At 43.1% G+C, this 22,427-nt stretch overlaps 1 protein-coding gene across 1 annotated transcript in view; it reads left to right on the top strand.

The window, feature by feature from the left end:
• PRSS38 (serine protease 38) overlaps positions 1–18,141 on the top strand; it is a 28,433-nt gene extending 10,292 nt beyond the window's left edge. The window contains exons 4-5 of the mRNA XM_003893019.5: positions 17,146–17,288; positions 17,626–18,141. Of these exons, the coding sequence (XP_003893068.1) occupies positions 17,146–17,288; positions 17,626–17,880 (398 nt within the window). The 3' untranslated portion in view covers positions 17,881–18,141. The remainder of the gene's footprint in view (positions 1–17,145; positions 17,289–17,625) is intronic.
• Positions 18,142–22,427: the final 4,286 nt, after the last annotated feature.

The raw sequence follows: 22,427 nt of genomic DNA, 5'->3' as shown, positions 1-22,427 counted from the left end.
GGTATTTTATTCTTTTTGTAACAATTATGAATGGGAATTCATTCATGATTTGGCTCTCTGCTTGCCTGTTGTCAGTGTATAGGAATGCTAGCAACTTTTGCATATTGATTTTGTATCCTGAGACTTTGCTGAAGTTGCTTACCAGCTTAAGAAGCTTTTGGGCTGAGACAATGGGGTTTTCTAGATATAGGATCATGTCATCTGCAAAGATAATTTGACTTCCTCTCTTCCTATTTGAACACCATTGATTTCCTTCTCTTGCCTAATTGCCCTGGACAGAACGTCCAATATTATGTTTAATAGAAGTGGTAAGGCTGGGTACGGTTGCTCACGCCTGTAATCCCAACACTTTGGGAGGTCGAGGCGGGTGGATCACCTGAGGTCAGAAGTTTGAGACCAGCCTGGCCAACATGGCGAAACCCCATCTCTACTGAAAATGCAAAAAAGTAGCTGCGCGTGATGGCACACATCTGTAGTCCCAGCTACTCGGCATGCTAAGGCAAGGGAATCACTTGAATCCGGGAGGCGGAGGTTGCAGTGAGCCGAGATAGCGCCTGAGTGACAGAGTGAAACTCTGTCTCAGAAAGAAAAAAAAAAAAAAAAAAAAGGTGGTGAAAGAGGGCATTCTCTTGTACCGGTTTTCAAGGGCAATGACTGCCTCCAGCTTTTGCCCATTCAGTATAATATTGGCTGTGAGTTTGTCATATATGGCTCTTATTATTTTGAGGTCTGTTCCTTCAACACCTAGTTTAGAGTTTTTAACATGAAAGGATGTTTAATTTTATCAAAGGCCTTTTGTGCATTTATTGAGATAATCACGTGGTTTGTGTCATTGGTTCTGTTTATGTGACGGATTACGTTTATTGACTTGCGTATGTCAAATCACCCTTGCATCCCAGGGATGAAGCCAACCTGGTTGTGATGGATAAGCTTTTTGATGTGCTGCTGGATTCGGTTTGCCAGTATATTGTTGAGGATTTCTGCATTGATATTCATCAAGTATATTGACCTGAAGTTTTGTTGTGGTCGTTGTAGTATCTCTGCCAGGTTTTGGTATCAGGATGATGCTGGCCTCATAGAACAAATTAGGGAGAAGTTCCTCCTTTTCAATTTTTTTGTAATGGTTTCAGTAGAAATGGAACCGGCTCTTCTTTGTACCTCTGGTAGAATTCAACTGCAAATCCATCAGGTTCTGGGGTTTTCATGGTCGGTAGGCTATTTATTACTGCTTCAATTTCAGAACTTGTTATTGGTCTGTTCAGGGTTTCAATTTCTTCTTGGTTCAGTCTTGGGAGCATGTATGTGTCCAGGAATTTATTTTCTAGTTTTCTAGTTTCTTTTCTAGATTTTTTTAGCTTATGTGCATAGAAGTGTTTATAGTATTCTCTGATGGTGGTTTGTATTTCTGTGGGGTCAGTGGTGATATCCCTCTTATCATTTTTTGTAATTCACTATGAGTTTTTTCATATATTATGTTGTTTGTGAGCAAAGACAGCTTCTTACTTTCCAGTGTGGGTAGCATTTCTGTCTCTTGCCTCATTACACTGGCTACAACCTCTAATCTAATGTTCAATACAACTGGGAATAGTGGATATCCTTGCCTTGTTCTTCATCTTAGTGGGGGAAATGTTTAGTCTTTCAGCATCAAGAATGATGTGAGCTGTGGGGTTTTTTGTAGATATCTTTTTTTTTTTTTTTTTTTTTTTGAGACGGAGTCTCGCTCTGTCGCCCAGGCTGGAGTGCAGTGGCCGGATCTCAGCTCACTGCAAGCTCCGCCTCCCGGGTTCACGCCATTCTCCGGCCTCAGCCTCCCGAGTAGCTGGGACTACAGGCGCTGCCACCTCGCCCGGCTATTTTTTGTATTTCTTAGTAGAGACGGGGTTTCACCGTGTTAGCCAGGATGGTCTCGATCTCCTGACCTCGTGATCCGCCCATCTCGGCCTCCCAAAGTGCTGGGATTACAGGCTTGAGCCACCGCGCCCGGCCGTAGATATTTTTTAACAGATTGAGGAGGACTTCTTTTGTTCCTAGTTTGTTGAGTATCTTTCTTATGAATAGGAGTAAGAAATGCTTTTTCTATATCTATCGATATGTTCCTGTGGCTCCTGATTTTTATGTTATTGATATATTATATTCAATTTTGGATATTAAACCCACTTTGCATTCCTATGATTAATCCCTCTTGGTCATTGTGTATAATATTCTTTCTAGATTGCTGGAATCAATTTGTTAATACTTTGTTAAAGATTTTTACAACTATATTTATGAGACATATTGGCTGAATTTTTCTTGTGATGTTTTTGTCTGGTTTTGGTATCAGAATAATATTCGTGTTTATAGTATTGGTATTGTTTCCTTCTTAAAGATTTGATAGAATTCATGAGCAAAGCCACCTGGGCCTGGGCTTTTCTTTACAGAAAGATATTTTATTTAATTTGTTATTTACTTTATGTATTTATTATTGTCCTATTGCTTTTACATTTTCTTATACAGGTGCATTCAGATTCCCATTTCTTCTTGAATTAGTTTAAGGTGTCTACTTTTTTTTTTGAGATAGAGTTTTGCTCTTGTCACCCAGGCAAGTGCAATAGTGTGATCTCAGCTAACTGCAACTTCCGCCTCCCGGGTTCAAGCGATTCTCCTGCCTGAGTAGCTGGGATTACAGGCACCCACCACCAAGCTCTGCTTATTTTTTTTTTTTTTTAAGTAGGGACAGGGTTTCACTGTGTTGGCCAGGCTGGTCTCGAACTCCTGACCTCAGGTGATCTGCCCACCTCAGCCTCCCAAAGTGCTGAGATTACAGGCATGAGCCACCACGCCTGGCCTTAAGGTGTCTAATTTGATAGCACACAGTTGTTCATAATGGTCTCATCATTTATTTTAATTTCTAAAAGGATAGTAGTAATATTTCATCTTTCCTGATTTTGGTAATTGGCATCTTTTCTATATTTATCTTGGTCATTATAACTAAAGGTTTATCAATTCTGGTTGTCTTCTTGAAGAACTGATTTTTGGTCACTGATTTTCTGTATTACTTTTCTGTTTTCTATTTCATTGATTTCCACTCTCATCTTTCTTATTTTCTTTCTTCTGATTGCTTTGAATTTAATTGTTCTTTTTCTACTTTCATAAGGTGGAAGCTTAGAGTGGTTTGTGACCTTTCTTCTTCTTCTAATATAAGCATTTAAAGTTATAAATTTCCCTCTATGCACTGTTTTAAATGCTTCCCACAAATTTTGGTATACCATGTTTTTGTTTTCATTTAGTTGAGGATATTATCTAATTTCCCTCATAATTTTTTCTTCAAAGTTTCTTAATTATAAGTATTTGGTGAATTCCAAATAAAATTTCTATTTTAATTTTAACTTTAATGCCCTTGTGCTTAGAAAAAATACTTGCTATAATTTTATACTTTTTGAACTTATGGAGATATGTACTATGGCTTAGAGTATGGTCTGTCCTGGTAAATGATCCGTGTGTGTTTGGAAAGAATATGTGTCTTGCTGTCATTGGTGTGGAAATTTTTATAAGTCACAGGTCCAGTTGGCTGATAACATTTTTAAGTCTTCCATATCCTTATTGGTGTTCTGTCTTTTAAAAGCAGTTATTGGGCCAGGCACAGTGGCTCACACCTGTAATCCCAGCACTCCACCAGGTCAGGAGATCGAGACCATTCTGGCTAACACGGTGAAACCCCATCTCTACTAAAAATATAAAAAATTAGCTGGGTGTGGTGGCATGCACCTGTAGTCCCAGCTACTTGGGAGGCTGAGACAGGAGAATCACTTGAAGCCAAGAGGCGGAGGTTGCAGTGAGCCGAGATTACACCACTGCACTCCAGCCAGAATGACAGAGCAAGACTCCGTTTAAAAAAAAAAAAAAAAAAAAAAAAAAGCAGTTATTTAGGGTAGAGTACTAAAATCTCTATGACTGCTGAATTGTTTATTTCTCCTTTCAATTATGTCAGGTTTTGCTTCATATATTTTCAGGCTCTGATTGATTGGGTGCATATATATTTATAATTATGTCTCCTTGGTGTGTTGATTCTGTTATCATTTAATCAACTGTCTTTCTTTGTCCCTAGTTACATTTGTTTTAAAGCTTGTTTTGTCTGATATTGATCTAGCCACTTAGGCTCTCTTACAATTACTAATTGCATGGATATCTTTTTTTATCTTTTCACTTTCAATCTATATATGCCTCTGAATCCAAAGTGTATCTTTTGGTAGAAAGCATACAGTTGGGTCTTCCTTTTTTATCTAGCCTGGAAATCTCTGCCTTTTGGTTGAAGTATTTAGTCCTTCTTCACATATAATGTAATTATTGATTTTGTGGATTTAAATTTGCCATTTTGCTAAATGTTTTCTATGTATCTATATAATCTCTTTCCTCTATTCATTTTTCCATGTCTTCTTTTATGTTAACAAAGTGACTTTTGGTATGCCATTTTCATTCTTCCCTTGATTTTTTAGACTATATTTCAAAAGATGTTTTCTAAACAGTGGTTGTAGGGCTTGCTTTGTTTATCACAATCTAGTCAGATTAATACTGATTTAATTCTGGTGAAATATAACAATGGTTAAAGACCGAAAGCTTTCCCTCCAAGATCAGGAACAAAATTAAGATGCCTGCTTTCACCACTGGTATTCCACATTATACCAGAAGCTCTAGACAGACAAATTAGGTGAGAAAAATAAATAAAAGAAATCCAAATTGGAAATGCAGAAGTAAAACTATCTCTGTTTGCAGATGACATGCTCCTATATATAATCCCAATGAAAATCCCAATGAATCCTAAAAACAAACACTCAGTAACAACAAAATAAAACTACAGATAATTTTTAAAATCCAGCCAAGTGGCACGGTGCAAAATCAACACACACAAAAATAAGTCGTGCTTCTATACAACCTCAATGAACAATTCAAAAAGGAAAATAAGAAAATTTCCCATCTGCAGTGGCACCCAAACCAAAACATACCTATGATAAAAATGTATCTAAGAAAATAAAAACTACAAAATGACATTGAAAACTACAGAACGTTGCAGAAAGAAATTTTTGAAAACATAAATAAATGCAAAGACAGCTGATGTTCATGGATTGGGAGACTTAATATTGTTAAGATGACAGTATTACCCAAAGTGATCTACAAACACAGTCCTTATCAAGATACCAATGCCCCTTTTTGCAGAAATAAGAAAGTCAGTCTTCAAATTTATATGTAATTAGAAGAGGCCACAAATAGCTAAAACAATCTTAAAAAAGAACAACCTGGCCGAGTGCAGTAGCTCACGCCTGTAATGCCAGCACTTTGGGAGGCCGAGATGGGCAGATCACCTGAGGTCAGGAGTTCGAAACCAGCCTGGCCAACATGGTGAAACTCATCTCTACTAAAAATACAAAATTAGCCGGGTGTGGTTGTGGGCGCCTGTAATCCCAGCTACTTGGGAGGTTGAGGCAGGAGAATCACTTGAACCAAGGAGGCAGAGGTTGCAGTGAACCAAGATCGTGCCACTGCACTCTAGCCTGGGCAACAAGAGCGAGACTCCATCCTAGGGAAAAAAAAAAAAAAGCAACGTTGGACGACTCATACTTCCTGATTTCAAAATATACCATGAAGCTGCAAGAGTCAAAATCATGGGTTATGGCATAAGGAAAGATATAGAGACCAATGGAATAGAATTGAGAGTCCAGAATAACTGGCCCATTCATTTTCAATGAAGGTGCCAAGTCCATTCCATGGAGAAGGAACCATCTGTTCAACAAGTTGTACTAGACATTCACATACAAAAGAATGAAGTTGGACCCTTACTTCATACCATATACAAAATTTACCACAGAAGTTATTGAAGACTAAGTATATCAACTCAAAGTATAAAATTTTAGAATAAAACTGTCATTGGTTGAATTATGTCCCCCAAAAGACATATTGAAGTTAACACCCCCAGTAGTCATAAATGGAACATTTTAGAAATAGGCTATTTGCAGATGTAATCAAGTTAAGATGAGGATGTTAGGGTGGGGCCTTATCCAATATGACTGATGTACATATAGGAAGAGGAGAAGGGACACAGGCATGGAGCATGCATGTGATGACAGAGGCAGGGACTGGAGCCATGCACCTGCCAGCCATGGAATGCCAAGGATTTCTGGCAAAATCCTAGAAGCTAGGAAGAGGAAAAGAGGGATCTTCCCTGAGACCCCTGATAGGGAGCCTGGCCCTTCTGACACCTTAACATCAGACTTCTGGTCTGCAGAGCTGTGAGACAAAAACTTTTTGTCATTTGAAACTGCCCAGTTTGGGGTACTTCGTGACAGCAGCCCTAGGAAACAAATACAGAAACATAGGTCAAGAAATCACGACCTTAGACTTGGCAATAGTTTCTTAGAGACAACAAAAACATGAGCATCAAAATAAATTGGCCAGGTGTAGTGGCTTATGTGTATAATCCCAACAGTTTGGGAGGCCAAGGTGGGTGGATTAGTTGAGTCCAGGAGTTCGAGACCAGCCAGGGCAACATGGTGAAACTCAGTCTCTACAAGAAATACAAAAATTAGCCAGGCGTGGTGGTGTGCACCTGTAATCCCAGGTACTCAGGTGGCTGAGAATCGTTTGAACCCGGGAGGCAGAGGTTGCAGTGAGCCGAAGTTGCACCACTGCACTCCAGCCTGGGCAACAGAGCAAGACTTTGTCTCAAAAAAAAAAAAAAAAAAAGGGTCGGGCGCAGTGGCTCAAGCCTGTAATCCCAGCACTTTGGGAAGCCGAGGTGGGCGGATCACGAGATCAGGAGATCGAGACCATCCTGGCTAACACGGTGAAACCCTGTCTCTACTAAAAATTAAAAAAAAGTAGCCAGGCGTGGTGGTGGGCGCCTGTAGTCCCAGCCACTCGGGAGGCTGAGAACGGAGAATGGCGTGAACCCGGGAAGCGAAGTTTGCAGTGAGCCGAGATCGCACCACTGCACTCCAGCGTGGGCGACAGAGCGAAACTCCATCTCAGAAAAAAAAAAAAAAAAAAAAAATTAGCTGGGTGTGGTGGCGAGTGCCTGTAGTGCCAGCTATCCAGAGGCTATGGTGGGAGGATTACCTGAGCTCAGTAGGTCAAGGCTACAGTAAGCCAAGATTGCACCACTGCACTCCAACCTAGGTGGCAGATCTAAATTGTCTAAAAAAAAAAAAATTGATAAATTGGGCTTCATTGAAATTAAAAACTTTTGTATGTCAAAGACAATACCAAGAAAGTGATAAGAATGGAAGAAAATATTTTCAAATTATGAATTGATAAAAGCCTAGTATCCAGAATATATAAAGAACTCCTATAACTCAACAAAAAGACAAGCAACCCAATTTAAAAATGGGCAGAAGACTTGAACTGACATTTCTCCAAAGATAATATGTAAATGGTCCACAAGCACATGCAAGGATGCTCCACATCATTAGTCATTAGGAAACACAAGTCAGAACCCCAGCATCCATTCATCACTTGCTAAAATGGCTGTAATCAAACAAATGGAAAATAGGTTCTGGCAAGGGTGTGGAGAAAGCAGAGCCCTTGTTCATTGCTGGTGGGAATTAAAAATGACATACTCCCTGCAGAAACAATTTAGAAGTTCCTTAAAAAGTTAAACAGGCCAAGTGTACTGCTCATCTTTAATCCCAGCACTTTGGGAGGCCAAGGCAGGAGGATTGCTTGAACCCAGGAGTTTGAGATCAGCCTGGGCAGCATAGCAAGACCCCAACTCTAAAAAAAAAGAAAATGTTAAACATAGAATTACCCTATGGCCCAATTACCATGCATAACAACTCCACTCCTAGGTATGTACTCAAAGGACTGAAAGCTAGTGTTCAAACAAGTACATGTACATGTGTGTTCATAGTAGCACTATTCACAGTAGCCAAAAGGTGGAAACAGCTCACATGTCCCACAGTGGAAAAATGAAACTGGGGTATAGACATAGGATGGAAAATTGTTTCAAGCATAAAATGGAATACATGCTACAACACTGTCAAGCCTCACAAACACAATGCTAAGTGAAAAAGCCAGACACTAAAAGTCCTATATTGTGCGATTCAATGTATAAGAAATATCCGGAACAGGCAAATCATACAGATGGAATACAGATTGGTGGCTACCAAGGACAGGGTCTAGGGATGACTTTTGGCTTGATGAAAATGTTTTGGAATTAGATGGTGGTAATGGTTATATGGCATTGTGAATGTACTAAATGCCACTGAATTGTCTGCTTTAAAATGCTTAATTTTATGTAATGCAAATTTTGCCTTGATTTTTAAAAAGTGCTGTCCAGGTGTGGTGGCTCATGCCTGCAATCCCAGCACTTTGGGAGTCCGTGGCAGGAGGACAGCTTAAGGCCAGGAGTTTGAGACAAGCCTGGGAAACATAGCAAGACTCTGGTTATAAAAGAGGGGTTTGTTTTTTACCTTTTTTTTTTTTTTTTCGAGACAAGGTCTTGCTCTGTTGCCTAGACTGGAGTGCAGTAATATGAACACAGCTTATTGCAGCCTCAACCTCCTGGGCTCCAGCGATCCTTCTTCCTCAGACTCCTAAGTAGCTGGGACCACAGGCACGCACCACCACACCAGGTAATTTTCTTTATTAGAGATGAGGGTCTCGTTTTACTGCCCAGGCTGGCCTCAAGGGATCCTCCCGCTTTTCAAAGTGCTGGGGTTACAGGTGTGAGCCACCAGATCAAGCCAAAAAAGTTTTTAATAAAAGCTTCAATAACAGAATTTTCATTGGAAACTCTCATCTTTCATGTGAGAATGCCTTTATTTTATACTCTACATTTTTATTTGAGACATCGTTTGCAAACTGTAAAATCCGCAAATATTAAGTTTATAGCTCAATTATTTTAACATATTCTTTTTTCATTTTTTAAAATTTTATTTCCTGTAACATTGGAGGTTACAATGACTTTTTAAAGCAAATTCCAGACACTATATTTCATCTGTAAATATTTCAGTGTAGACAAACATTTTATTTATATATTTATTTAATCTTATTTTATTCTTTTAGTGTCAGGGTCTTGCTCTGTCATCCAGGCTGGAGTGTAGTGGCACAGTCATAGCTCACTGCCGCCTCTAACTCTTGGGCTCAAATGATCCTCCTGCCTCAGCCTTCAGAGGAGCTGGGACTACAGGTGTGCGCCACCATGCCTGGATACTTTTTACACACGAATAGTCCTGTTGCATCACCATTACCACCCTCTAAGATAAAGGACATTTCCTCACTAGAGAAAACTTCCAGTCTCCCCAGGTGACAAATCCCCCTTGCCAAGGTAACCATATTCTGAATTTTGTCATCATTTAATAGTTTTTCCTGTTCTTAAACTTCGTTAATGAAATCACACAGCATGGATTCCCTCTGTGCCCAGCTTTTTTCGATGACTACTGTTTTTGAGATTCATTCATGTTGTTTCCACATCAGCAACTCATCTTTCTTTTTCTGTTGTGTCTTCTTTCTGTTTGCATGCAGCAAAGTTTCTTCTCTCCATAGTCCTACTAATAGACGTCTGGGCTGCCATCAGTGTTTAGGTCATGTGAATAAGTCTGCAACAGATATTACTGTGCAAGTCTTTTGGGGAATATGCGTACTTATTTATCTTGGGTCTATGCTTGGTAGAATCTGTTGGCTGTGGTGTAGGGATAAATTCAACTTTATTAGAAACTGCCAAACATGTTTCTAAAGTGGTCATGCCATTTTTCAATCCTGTGAGCAATGTAGGAGAGTGCTAGTTGCTGCACCTCTTTGCCGATACTTGGTAGTGCCATCTTTTTCATTTCAGTTATGCTATTCATGTCTCATGACTGCTTCTTGAGGAGTTCTTTATATACTCTGGATACATGTATTTCGATGTGTATTGCAAATATTTTCTACCAGACTGTGACTTGGTTTGTCATTTTCTTTTTTTGTTTTATTTTTCTTTTTTAGAGATGGGTCTTGCTCTGTTCCCCAGGCTGGTTTCAAACTTCTGGCTTCAAACGTTCCTCCCACCTCAGCCTCCCAAAGTGTTGGGATGACAGTCATGAGCCATTGCACCTGGCCAGCTTTTAATTTTCTTAGCAGTGTCTTCTGGTGGGAAAAAGTTTTTAATTTTGATGAAGTCCAATTTATTTTTATATTAATATTTTGGTTTCACACATGGGGGGTCTTTTATATTCTGTTTATAAAGATTTGCCTATTGTAAGTTTACAAAGACAATTTTCAACATTTATTCTAGAAGCGTTTTGAATTTAATTTTTATATTTAGGCATAAGATCCATCTGAAATTAATTTTTGCATATGGTGTGAGGAAAAGGCCAAGTTTGAGCCAGCTGGTGGCAGTGTCATGTCTGCTGTGACTCCGTGCGTGACCCTCAGTGGGCTTTCAGTGCTGTCCACGGCCCTCTCCTGAGCACCACCGCTGCAGATGAGCATTGCAGTCTAGTAGTCAGAGCCAGCACGGGCACTCTGGAGCCTTTGCATTTCCACTTGTGTTTGGAGTCAGCCCCCTCATTTCTACAAAATGCCTGCTAAGGTTTCGAATGATCCATTGTTTTCCATGGCTCTTGGTCCTGTTCCCTGAGACATCCTTGCTTTTGCATTCGTCTCCTTGGCTACTCCTTAAGCAGGCTTTGAAAAATGTTCATTCTGTCTATTTGTCATAATGTCAGGATGTCTTAAGCTACAGGACTTACATACTCAGGTTTAAGTTTTGTTTGCTTTAAGCAAGTTAGATGGATGTTTTGGCCATTATAATGTGAATTATTTCTTTGTAGTATTTCACCAATTTGTGTGTCTATGATAATTGTAAATACATGCAATGACTGTATTTCTTTTTTCTAATATAATCTTTATTCTATTTTATTTTAAAAAATTGAGCTAGGGCCTTACTATGTTGCCCAGGCCCACGTCTCGAACTCCTGGGCTCAAGTGATCCACCTGCCTTGGCCTCCCAAAGTCCTTGGCCTCCCAAAGATTACAGGCATGAGCCACCACGCCCAGCTCTACTGCTCCATTTTAATGCCAAGGAATAAGTGTTCTGGCAGCACAAACTGGTCCATGCGAGGTAACGCGGATACATTCAGGTTCAGCCAACAACGTTTTGCATTTTTATGCTTCTTTTCCTGCCAGCCCTAAGGAAGTCAGTGTTGCCTGAATGCTTTAATAAAACATATCCCTGTTTAAATGTATGCAGCTGAGCCAGGTGCAGTGGTCCAAGCCTGTAATCCCAGCACTTTGTGAGGCTGAGGTAGGAGGATTGCTTGAGGCCAGGAGTTTGAGACCGGTCTGGACAACATAGTGAGACCCCACCCCTACAAAAAAGGAAATAAAATAAAATAATTAGGCAGGCATTGAGGTGCATACCTGTAGTCCCAGCTACTTGGGAGGCTGAGGCAGGAGGATGGTTTGAGCTCAGGATGGCTTGAGTCCAGGCTGCAGTGAGCCATAATCATACCACTGCATTCCAGCCTGTAACAGAGCAAGACCCTGTCTCAAAGAAAAAAAGGTATGTAACCTGAGCAGGACCCTGTCTCAGGGAAAAAAGAAAAAAAAGGTATGTAACTGAAAAATAAGTTTTTAAAAGGTCTTTTATATATATTGCATTTGAGCAACTTTCTCAGATTTTCTTGGCTTAGTGGCCTTTTGACATTGTGAACATCCTGTTCACCAGTTCAGACTGGTGACAGTTTTACAAGTACAGATCTTAGATTCTTATGTCTTCTCCTGACATCCTCGATGTGCCACCACTCTTTCTGAGGTAACACTTCCTAAATGTCATCGCTGCCTTTTTGGGTGTGTTAGACTGTTGAGGGACAGCACCCCGAGGGTACTTAGAGTCACTGTCATCCAGCAGAGGATGTCTACCAGGAACTTTCTTAATTCTTCCCAGGACTTAGCACAGAATGCCTTAGCACAGGTGCCAACAGCCACACCCTGAGCAGATCTTTATTCCAAGCCATGTCTTGCTTGATTTTCTCTTTGCCTCTAGGCTTTATTTTATTTTCAGAATATTTTGCTAGCTAGAAAGACTTGAGAACAGACTCAGTTTAATTTTCCAACCCAGAAAACCGCAGCCCCTGTCTTACAGGGGTCAGTAAACTACAGACGAGGAGTCAGATCGACTCCATTGCTTGGTTCTGTGTTGTCTGTGAGCTTAGGATGGTTTTTACACTTTTGTTTTTAAAATATTATTTTATATTTTGAGACACGGTCTCAGGCTAGAGTGCAGTGCATTGATCATAGCTCACTGCAGCCTCAAACTCCCAGGCTCAGGCAATCCTCCCACTTCAGCCTCCTGAGCAGCTGGGACTATAGGCATGTGCCACGATACCCAGCTAATTTTTGTTGTTTTTGTAGAGACGGGGGTCTCGCTATGTTGCCCAGGCTGGTCTCAAACTCCTGGGCTCAAGTGATCCTCCTGCTTCAGTCTCCCAAAGTGCTGGGGTTACAGATGAGCCAGTGCACCCAGCCTACACATTTAAATGGTTGGGGGGGGGGAAAAACCCAAAAGAGGAATATTTCATAAAACATGAAAATTATTTAAAACTCAAAATTCAGTGTCCCTACATTTTTCTTCAAGCACATACATGCCTGTTTATTTACATATTGTCTCTGGCTGTTTCCATTCCACAACAGCAGAGTGGAGCAGTGGCTGCAGAGCTGAGACGGCCTGTAGAGCCTACAGTGTCTACATTTTGGTCCCTTATGGAGTTTGCTCACCCCTTCTTCACTGCGTGTCCTCTACGGTTGTTTGAAAATTGGCGTCTTCTCTTTCGAGTTCCTCTCTTTTCTGTAGTGCCTTTTCCTCAGCCAGAATCGCCATTTGGCTTTCGTCATTCAGCCTGGAAGTCATCTTGTGAAGTCTCTCAAGTTCATTAAACATATTTTGTACTTTCCATGTCTCCGTCAGCAACAGTTTGTGCCACTTCATCCCCCAAGCCACCATCTTCCCAACCTCCTATATCAGTTTTCCCTTCCTTTTTCCAGATCCTACTGTGAGTGCTGCTAGCCACCAGCTTCCAAAACCAAGGCCACGTTTTTGATATTTTAGAGAAGCCTCTAATTCCTAGATGCCATTTCTGTATCATTTATCTATTGCCACAAGAATGCTATATTATAAAGAGTGAGCAGCCCTGGTTCACCCAGCAATGGGCCTTTTACTGAGCTCAGGCAGCTGTGGGTTGGTGATGTAACCTGTGGGTTCTTGTGGTTGGGCTGAGCTTCTTCCATTGGGCTGCTGGCTGGCCTGGGACAGCCTGAGCTGAGGGGCTGGACTCTGCCCCATGCAACTGTCTCCATCCAGCAGGCTGGCCTGGCTGTGCCCCTCGGCAATGGTGAAGATTCAAGAGAGGGAGAAACAAGCACTTTTCCAAGCCCCTGCTTAAATCCCGTTGACCAAACCATGTCCGTGGCAAAATTCAGATCCAAGGATTGGTGAAATGCGACACCACACCTCGATGAGAGGAACCGCAAGACATGTGGCAGAGGGCACCCATGTGGGAAAGGCGGAGAAGGGGACCCACTAGTGCAGTTCATTTCCCCTGCACTCCTATTTTACTACTCAGCATACAAACACTTTAAATAGCGTAACTCCATTTTCTTCTTTAACCCCTTACACTTTTGTTCTGTATTTTTCTTCTATACATTATATTGGCATGAATGCTGCTTTGAATCCAGTAATCCTTGACCACATTTTTCACTAGTTTTTCATTTTTAACCACAACCAGGAAAGGGTTAACCCAAGGCCCAAATTCAGTTCACCCAAAACCAGGACCACCCACCTCCCGGTAACAGCCCTCGTTCTCCAGCTCTGTCTCACAAATGTCTGCATCCTCCTCATCTCCTCCAGGGCATGTGAGCAGGCAGGTGTCTTAGTCCATTTGTGTTGCTGTAAAGGAATACCTGAGGCTGGGTAGTTTCTAGAAAAGAAGTTTTTTTGTCACAGGGTTCTGTAGGCTGTACAGGAAGCATGGTGCTGGCGTCTGCTTCAGGGCCTCAGGCTGCTTCCACTCATGCGGAAGGGGAAGGGACCACATGGCCAGAGGGGAGGAGAGTTCCCAGGCTCCTTTTAACAACCATCTCTGTCTGTTGGAAGCTAATAGAATGAGAATTCACTCCCCTCACCTCCACAGCACCTATCTATTCATGAGGGATGCACTCCCCGGGACCCAAATTCCTCCCTTTAGGCCGACCTCCAACATTTGGAGTTGAATTTTAACATGGGATTTGGAGGGGACAAACATCCCAACTATAGCAGCAGGGCAGGCGAATGGTGCCTGCATGTTGACCTATGATCTGTAGGCCCAGGTCATATCCATGCTTCAAGGTACCCTCATTCCAGGAAAGCTTTCTCAAATTCAGCTCTGCCCTCTCCCTTCTGAGACACTGAATGCCATTTTATATGTCTGGTGTCTGTCCGTCTCTCTTTGTTTGGGGCACAGAATGCATTCTAATTCTCAGATCAAAAAAAATTTACTCTTCGTTGTTTCCTGCACAGTGCTCTTTTAGTGTTTGCTTGCTTATAATAATATGGACACCAATCCAACAGGGAAACTAGAGCACTGACAACGTATCTGCTTCTGTGACCCTGCCCCATCTGGCTTTCCACCTCTCCTCCTCTGAGGGAACTTCTTTTTTTTTTTTTTTTTTTGAGATAGAGTTTCGCTCTTGTTGCCCAGGCTGGAGTGCAATGGCACGATCTCCAGCTCACCACAACCTCCGCCTCCCGGGTTCTAGTGATTTTCCTGCCTCAGCCTCCCAAGTAGCTGGGATTACAGGCATGTGCCACCATACCTGGATAATTTTGTATTTTTAGTAGAGACAGGGTTTCTCCATGTTGGTCAGGGTGGTCTCAAACTCCCAGCCTCAGGTGATCCAACTCCTTGGCCTCCCAAAGTGCTGAGATTTCAGGCGTGAGCCACCGCGCCCGGCCTCTGAGGGAACTTCTTACCATGCATCTTTGACAGACAGGTCATGATAAGTATATCCATGGATTCCCAGGCCTTTGCAGAGAATCTGTTGCCTTCAGGAACAACAGCCCACAGATTGGAAAGCTCCAACCTTGATCACAGGAGCAGTAGACTTCACCCTCTCTAATGAGGACCAGCCTTTATATTTTCCTAACACCCTGAGACGGACACTAGGAATAGCCATGCCCTTTCTATGAGACATGTGTAGCCTTGTCTTGGCTGAATTAGTAAAAAAGCCATCCATACATAATGTAGCACAGGGTTCCAGGATGCATACGTGAACCACAGGCCACAAGACTTGGTTTACAGTGCCCCAATCAAGGCCAGGAAACCAAACGTAACTGAAAAGTAGCCCTCATATTTATTTGGGTCGCTTAGATGATATTACATGATATGCAATTCCACAACAACACATATTCCCCCTTTCATTTTCCCTCTTCTCCCATTCTTCCACACCCAACAAATCTTTGAACACATACATACACAAAAACAAAAAATAAAAACCAGCCGGGCGCTGTGGCTCACGCCTGTAATCCCAACACTTTGGGAGGCTGAGATGGGCAGATCACCTGAGGTCGGGAGTTTGAGACCACCCTGACCAACATGGAGAAACCCCGTCTCTACCAAAAATACAAAATTAGCCAGGTATGGTGGCACACGCCTGTAATCCCAGCTACTTGGGAGGCTGAGGCAGGAGAATCACTTGAACCTGGGAGGCAGAGGTTGCAGTGAGCCAAGATAGCACCACTGCATTGCACTCCAGCCTGGGCAATAAGAATGAAACTCTGTCTAAAAAAAAAAATAAAAAACAAACAAAACACCGACCAAGCACAGTGGCTCATGCCTGTAATCCCAGCACTTTAAGAGGCCAAGGCAGGTGGATCACCTGAGGTCAGGAGTTCAAGACCAGCCTGGCCAACATGGTAAAACCCCATCTCTACTAAAAATATAAAAATTAGCCAGGCATGGTGGCGCCCACCTGTAGTCTCTGCTACTTGGGAGGTGGAGGTTGCAGTGAGCCAAGATTGCACTACTGCACTCCAGCCTGGGCGACAGAGTGAGACCCGGTCTCAAAACAACAAAACAAACAAACAAACAAAGCCTCTATGTGACTTTCAACTCCCTAGACTGTTCTGTCCTGATTTGACTCTTCATGGAACACTCTCTTACTTTTGACATCTTTTATTTGTTTTAACTTTTATAATTGTTTCTTTTTGATATAAATATTCAGGAAACCAAACATAGGGTTGGGGTTAGGGCTAGGGGTTAGGCTTAGGGTTAGTGTTCCTTCAGTATGTGGTGGGGATCCTCCCCAGTGAGACCTGGGCTCCTCCCCATCTGTGGTTGGGACTTCATTCATGGGTCATTGGAGTTACTCCCTGTCTGTGGTCAAGGCTTCCTCCCCTACCCTCCACAAATGGTGAGGTTTTCTCCCTGTGAGTGGGCAAAGCTTCTCCCTACATGTGGTGGGGCTCCTTCCCCTGAGTGGTCAGGGTTCCTCTCTCCGTGTGGTGAGACTCCTCCCTATGTGTGGTCAGGACTCCTACCTGTGTGGTGGGATTCCTCCCTATGTGTGGTCAGTGCTCCTTCCGGTTTGTGGTGGAGCTCCTCCCTATGTGTGGTTAGGGCTCCTCCTCATTTGGTGGGGCTCCTCCCTCTGAGTGTTCAGGGCTCTTCCCTGTGTGTGGTGGGACTCCTCACCATGTGCAGTGGGGCTCCTCTCTATGTGTGGTCAGGGCTTCTCCCTATGTGTGGTGGGGCTCCTCCCTACGTGTGGTGGGACTCCTCCCTATGTGTGGTCAGGACTCCTCCCTATGTGTGGTGGGGCTCCTCCCTATATGTGGTGGGACTCCTCCCTATGTGTGGTTAGGGCTCCTCCCTATGTGTGGTGGGACTCCTCCCTATGTGTGGTCAGAACTCCTCCCTATGTGTAGTGGGGCTCTTCCCTATGTGTGATAGGGCTCCTCCCTATCTATAGTGGAGCTCCTCCCTATGTGTGGTCAGGACTCCTCCCTATGTATGGTGGGACTCATCCCTATGTGTTGTTAGGGCTCCTCCCTATGTGTGGTGGGGCTCCTCTCCATGGGCTGTCCCCTTGGTGTCCATTGTGGGGCAGGGATCCCCCCACCCCACCCAAGGCAGGCGCTGCCCCCTCACGGGAGCCCTCCTCCCACAGGTGAGACCTCAGACGAGCTGCAGGAGGTGCAGCTCCCGCTGATCCCGGAGCCCTGGTGCCGCCTGCTCTACGGACACGTGTCCTACATCATGCCCGACATGCTGTGTGCTGGGGACATCCTGAACGTTAAGACCGTGTGTGAGGTGTGCCCCTCCTGGTCCGTGAGACAGAGGTCACGGGTACCCTGTGCCTGTGGACCCCAGGGGACCCCGTTCTGGCCTCCCACTGACTAGCAGGAGCCCTGCAGCCGTGCCCTGAGCTGAACAGGGTGATGCATGACAATGTATGAATGCCACATGCCTGCAGCAGGCCTCCCTGCAGCTCTGGGCTGTGTTGCAGCCAGTAGGGGGGCTGGGTGAGAGGGGGACACTGGCCCTTTCCAGCAGGGCCTGCACAGCCACCCCCTTGCACCGAGAGACAGGTGCAGGAGGCAGCAGACCTGCGACTCCCAGTTCACAATAACTCCCTCTTCCTTTCTAGGGCGACTCCGGGGGCCCACTTGTGTGTGAATTCAACCGCAGCTGGTTGCAGATTGGAATTGTGAGCTGGGGCCGAGGTTGCACCAACCCTCTGTACCCTGGAGTGTATGCCAGTGTTTCCTATTTCTCAGAATGGATATGTTATAACATAGAAATCACACCCACTCCTGCTCAGCCAGCCCCTGCTCTCTCTCCAGCTCTGGGGGCCACTCTCAGTGTCCCTGTGGCCATGATGGCTGGCTGGTCAGTGCTGTGAGGTCAGGATACCCACTCTAGCATTCTCACGGCTGCACACCCTGCCCCAGCCCAGCTGCCTCCAGAGCCCTAAGCATCTCCTGTCCTGGTCTCTCTGAAGCAGGCAAGGGCCACCTATCCCAGAGGTGGATGCTGAGTCCAGGAGGTGATGAGCAAGTGTACAAAGAAGAAAGGGAAGGGGGAGAGCGGCTGGCCAGGGAGAACCCAGCTTGGGCAGAGTGCACCTGAGATTTGATAAGATCATTAAATATTTACAAAGCAAGCCTCTGAGATCACCTGTGTGGCTCCTTCTGCCCCTGCCAGAGTCGTTGTCCTCTTCCACGCACAGAAAGGAGAGACTATCACCCCTCCTGAGGCTCTCAGGAAAGGAGAAGCACAGACCGAATCAGCTCTTTCCAGAAACAGAGGGGCGATGACACAGACACACTCCTCTGAATCTGTGGGATGTGGTCAAAGCCCAGGCCCGAGGAAAGGTCACTGCTTACATGCCTACACCTGTACATATAAAACAGCTGCAGACATTTAAACATCCAATTGCAAAAAAAAAAAAGTGTTGGGGCGGTAACCTGAGCTGAAAGTAGACACCAGGAAGGAACAAACACGATGAAGCATGAAGGAGCCCCAAGTCAGAAAAGCACCAAAAACTCGTATTTCGAAAAGTCTGCTCCTTGGAAAATATCAAACAGTGTACAGGGGTTGGCGGAGATCACTAACCTACTCAAGATAGGAGGCGGTAGCGGTGGCTCAAGCCTGTAATCCCAGCACTTTGGGGAGGCCGAGGCAGGCCCGGATCGAGGTCAGGAGATGCAGAGACCATCCTGGCTAACACGGTGAAACCCGTCTCTACTAAAAATACAAAAACAGCGGCGAAGTGGTGGTATACATGTAGTCCAGCTACTCAGGAGGCAGGGCAAGAAATGGCGTGAACCGGGGCCCGGAGCTTGCAGTGAGCTGAGATCAGGCCTTGCCTCCAGCCTGGGCGACAGAGCCAGACTCAGTCTCAAAAAAAAAAAAAAAAAAGGTAAGAAACCTGCAGAGAGAGTGTAGCTCTATAAATAAATTTAAATGAAAATTTAAATGAAAACAAGCAGCACTTTTTAGGAAAATAAATTTGCTAAAACTAACCCCAGTAGAGAGAGAGGTTTTAGGCTGGGCACTGTGACTTATGCCTGTAATCCCAGCACTTTGGGAGGTCAAGGCAGGAGGATCACTTGAGCTCAGGAGTTCAAGGCCAGCCTGGGCAACATAGCAAGACCCTTGTCTAAAGAAATGAGCCAGGCATGGTGGTACACACTTGTAATCCCAGTTACTCTGGAGGCTGAGGTGGGAGGATTGCTTGAACCCTTGAGGTTGAGGCTGCAGTGAGATGTGATCGTGCCACTTCACTCCAGGCTGGACCACACAGTGAGACACAGTCTCAAAAAAAAAAAAAAAAGAGAGAGAGAGAGAGAGAGAAAGACAGAGAAGTTTTATTAAATAGACCCCGAATTTTTGTAGAAGAAATTGAGACATTTAAGAAAGAACATCCCCCCCACGGTAAAAGTTTCTGGGGAGTCAAAAGCTATATATGGATTTTTTACTGCATGGGGGGTACCAGTAACCCCAACGTTGTTCAAGGGTCAACTGGACTTCCTTTTACAATTTTAAATAGTTGCCCTAGAGTTCACAATAATTACAACTAATCTATGTCCACTTTCAAAAAAATACTACCATTTCACATTTCATAGGTAGTATCTCATCTAGTGATGAGACATCAGTAGCATTCTTCATTTCTGTTACAGTGGTTTTGATTTCTAGCATTTCTTTTTGTTTGATTGGTTTTCATCTTCACATTTTATTTTTATTTTCATAGATTTAGGGGTGCAAGTGCAGTTTTGTTACATGGATATATTGCATAGTACTGAAGTCCAGGCTTTTAGTGTAACCATCACCCAAATAGTGAACATTATGCCCATTAGGTAATTTCTCCTTCCTCATCCCCGTCCCACTCTCCCACCTCTCTGAGTCTCCAGTATCTATTATCTGCTCTCTATATCCATGTGTACACATTATTTAGCTCCCACATAAGTGAGAACATATGCTAATTGACTGTTTCTGAGTTGTTTCATGTAGGATAATGGCCTCCAGTTCTATCCACATAGCTGCAAAAGACATGATTTCATTCTTTTTATGAGTGAGTAGTATTCCATGATATATATGTACATTTTCTCTATCCAACCATCTGTTGATGGACACTCAGGTTGCTTTCCTGTCTTTAGCATTTCTTTTTATTCTTTGAGTTTCATGGCTCTGCTTTCAGTGCCCCTCTCTTCTTCTATGTGGCCCACTTTTCCCATTACAGCCCTTAGTGTATTAATCCTAATACTTCAAATTCTCAGTCCAATAATTCCAAAATATCTGCCATATCTAAGTTTTGTTTTGATGCTTGGTCTCTTCAGGCTGTGTGGGGTTTTTGTTTTGCTTATTTTGCCTTTTAGCATGCCTTGTAACTTTTTGTTGAAAGCTAGACATGATATATTAAGTAAGAGGATCTGAGGTAAACTGATCATTGGTGTGAGGTTTATCTGACTAGCAATTAGGCTGTGTTTACCACCTCCTGAAACTGTGGTGTTTGAGTCCGAACTTTCCCCTAATGATCTTGTTTTTGTCTCCTCTGTTGTCTTTGGGTCTCCCTGGAGACGACTTCTTAAATAAACAAGTAGTTATTTCAGCTGTAATCCTCTGATACTACATAGGAACCCCACAGATGTAATGATAAGGTGTGGGGATGAGGAAGCATTCTTTAGTTCTGTGGTTAGGTCTCAGTCTTTAGTGAGAAGGTCACCACCCAAGTGTTTTTCTCACCTTCACTTTCCCCCCTTAAGTGTGATAGGAAAATAATGGGCTGAAGTTGGGTATTTCCCAACATTCAAGGCTAGGGCAGCCTGGATTCCAGTATTTCCCTTCCCACACGTCAGACTGATAGAACCCAAGTTGGTTAGGCTCTGGATGCATAGTTTCCCTTGAGGGCAGGCTTTGGTTAATGAGAACAGACAGTGCTGGGCATATTTAAAATTGGCTACTTTTCTCCTTGCTATGCCACAAACACTGGGGGATTCTTTTCTGCTCTTCACCTGAGAGCCTGGTGTAGCTTCCAGAACTAAAACTCATAAAAGTGTGAGGACCCCTAAAAGTGGGCCCTGAGGAGTTTTAAGCTCTCAAGTTAGCCCTTGCTTAGTCTCTAGCAGTTCATCAATTACCCTTTAAGTATTTCCACTGGTGCTGACTCTGCTGGGGCCTCTCCTCCCCAGCAAGTTGTGATTGTCTCTGTTCACCTGTCTGTCTCTCCAGTGTTCAGGGAGGTACTTTGTTCTGTGACCTCACTTCTCTTATGAATCTAAAAAGAGTTGTTGATTTTTAGTTTGTTCACCTTTTTTCTTGTTGTAAGGATGGGAGTGATAACTTCCAGCCTGTTTACATGCCAAACCGGAAGCTAGATGTCACTCAAATACTTCTGTAAAGAGACATCTTGTCATCTACTATTTGGTTGCCTAGTGACAAATTTGTATAGAAAAGACAATGTCTTATTCTTTTCTTTAGAAGCTCTTGAGATCATGTGATTGTTCTTTTTCACCATCTAAAGCGGGCCAATTAGCTTTTAAATATTATTTTTAGGTCATGGATTTAAATATATTTGATGGGTTTCAATTCATTGCAATTATGATTCCTATGAAAGCTCAAATTGCCCCGTATTCGTACAACAGGAGCTTTGCCAGCTTGGTTCCTGAGTCCTTTTAACAGTGCTAGGCATGATAGTACTAATGGTACCTGCTAGTTTTCTTTTATATGGTTTGACAAGATGTTCAGGCTCATCTGGTCTATTTCCTGTCTAAGACCTAGAGTCAGTCATTCCCCCAAGGAGCCTTGTTTTTTTGTAGTCAAACACAGTATTTCAAGAGCACGATCTGAGTGCTCAGAAGATCATTGCTACTGAAGGTGGGATGTAAATTCCAATTTAAGTCCAGAGCTACAGAGTTTTTACTTTAAAAAAAAAAAAATCTGTAGTTTGTATTCTGTATTGAGAATACTTTCATCAGTTCTAACAGTTTTAGTGTTTCCTTGGGGTTTTTTGGGTGGAGTCTTTAGGGTTTTCTATATATAAGAAATGAAATGTCATCTGAAAACAGAGACCATTTCATTTCTTCCATTCCTATTTGGATGTATTTTATTTCTTTTTCTTGCCTAGTTTCTGTGGCAAAGACTTCCACATTAAACAGAAGTGGTGAGAGTGGGCATCCTTGCCATGTTCTTGATCTTAGAGGGAAATCTCAATTTTCATCATTGAGCATAATGTGTTTCTCAAGGAGGTGATAACCCATAATTATTAATTTGTTTTGTCACACATTCACACACAACAATCTCATACACATCATTAATGTGAACACTAACAATATGATGACTGAAAACAGCTCAAATGTTTTGGTATGGCCTTCGTTTCCTCACAGTGTTTGATATTTGTAACTACAGTTTCATCGCTGGAGCACATGCCAATTATGTTCTCTTCCCTTT

Source organism: Papio anubis, chromosome 1, assembly GCF_008728515.1.
Source record: "Papio anubis isolate 15944 chromosome 1, Panubis1.0, whole genome shotgun sequence".
Taxonomy (NCBI): domain Eukaryota; kingdom Metazoa; phylum Chordata; class Mammalia; order Primates; family Cercopithecidae; genus Papio; species Papio anubis.
This window is presented reverse-complemented; position numbering and strand designations above follow the sequence as displayed.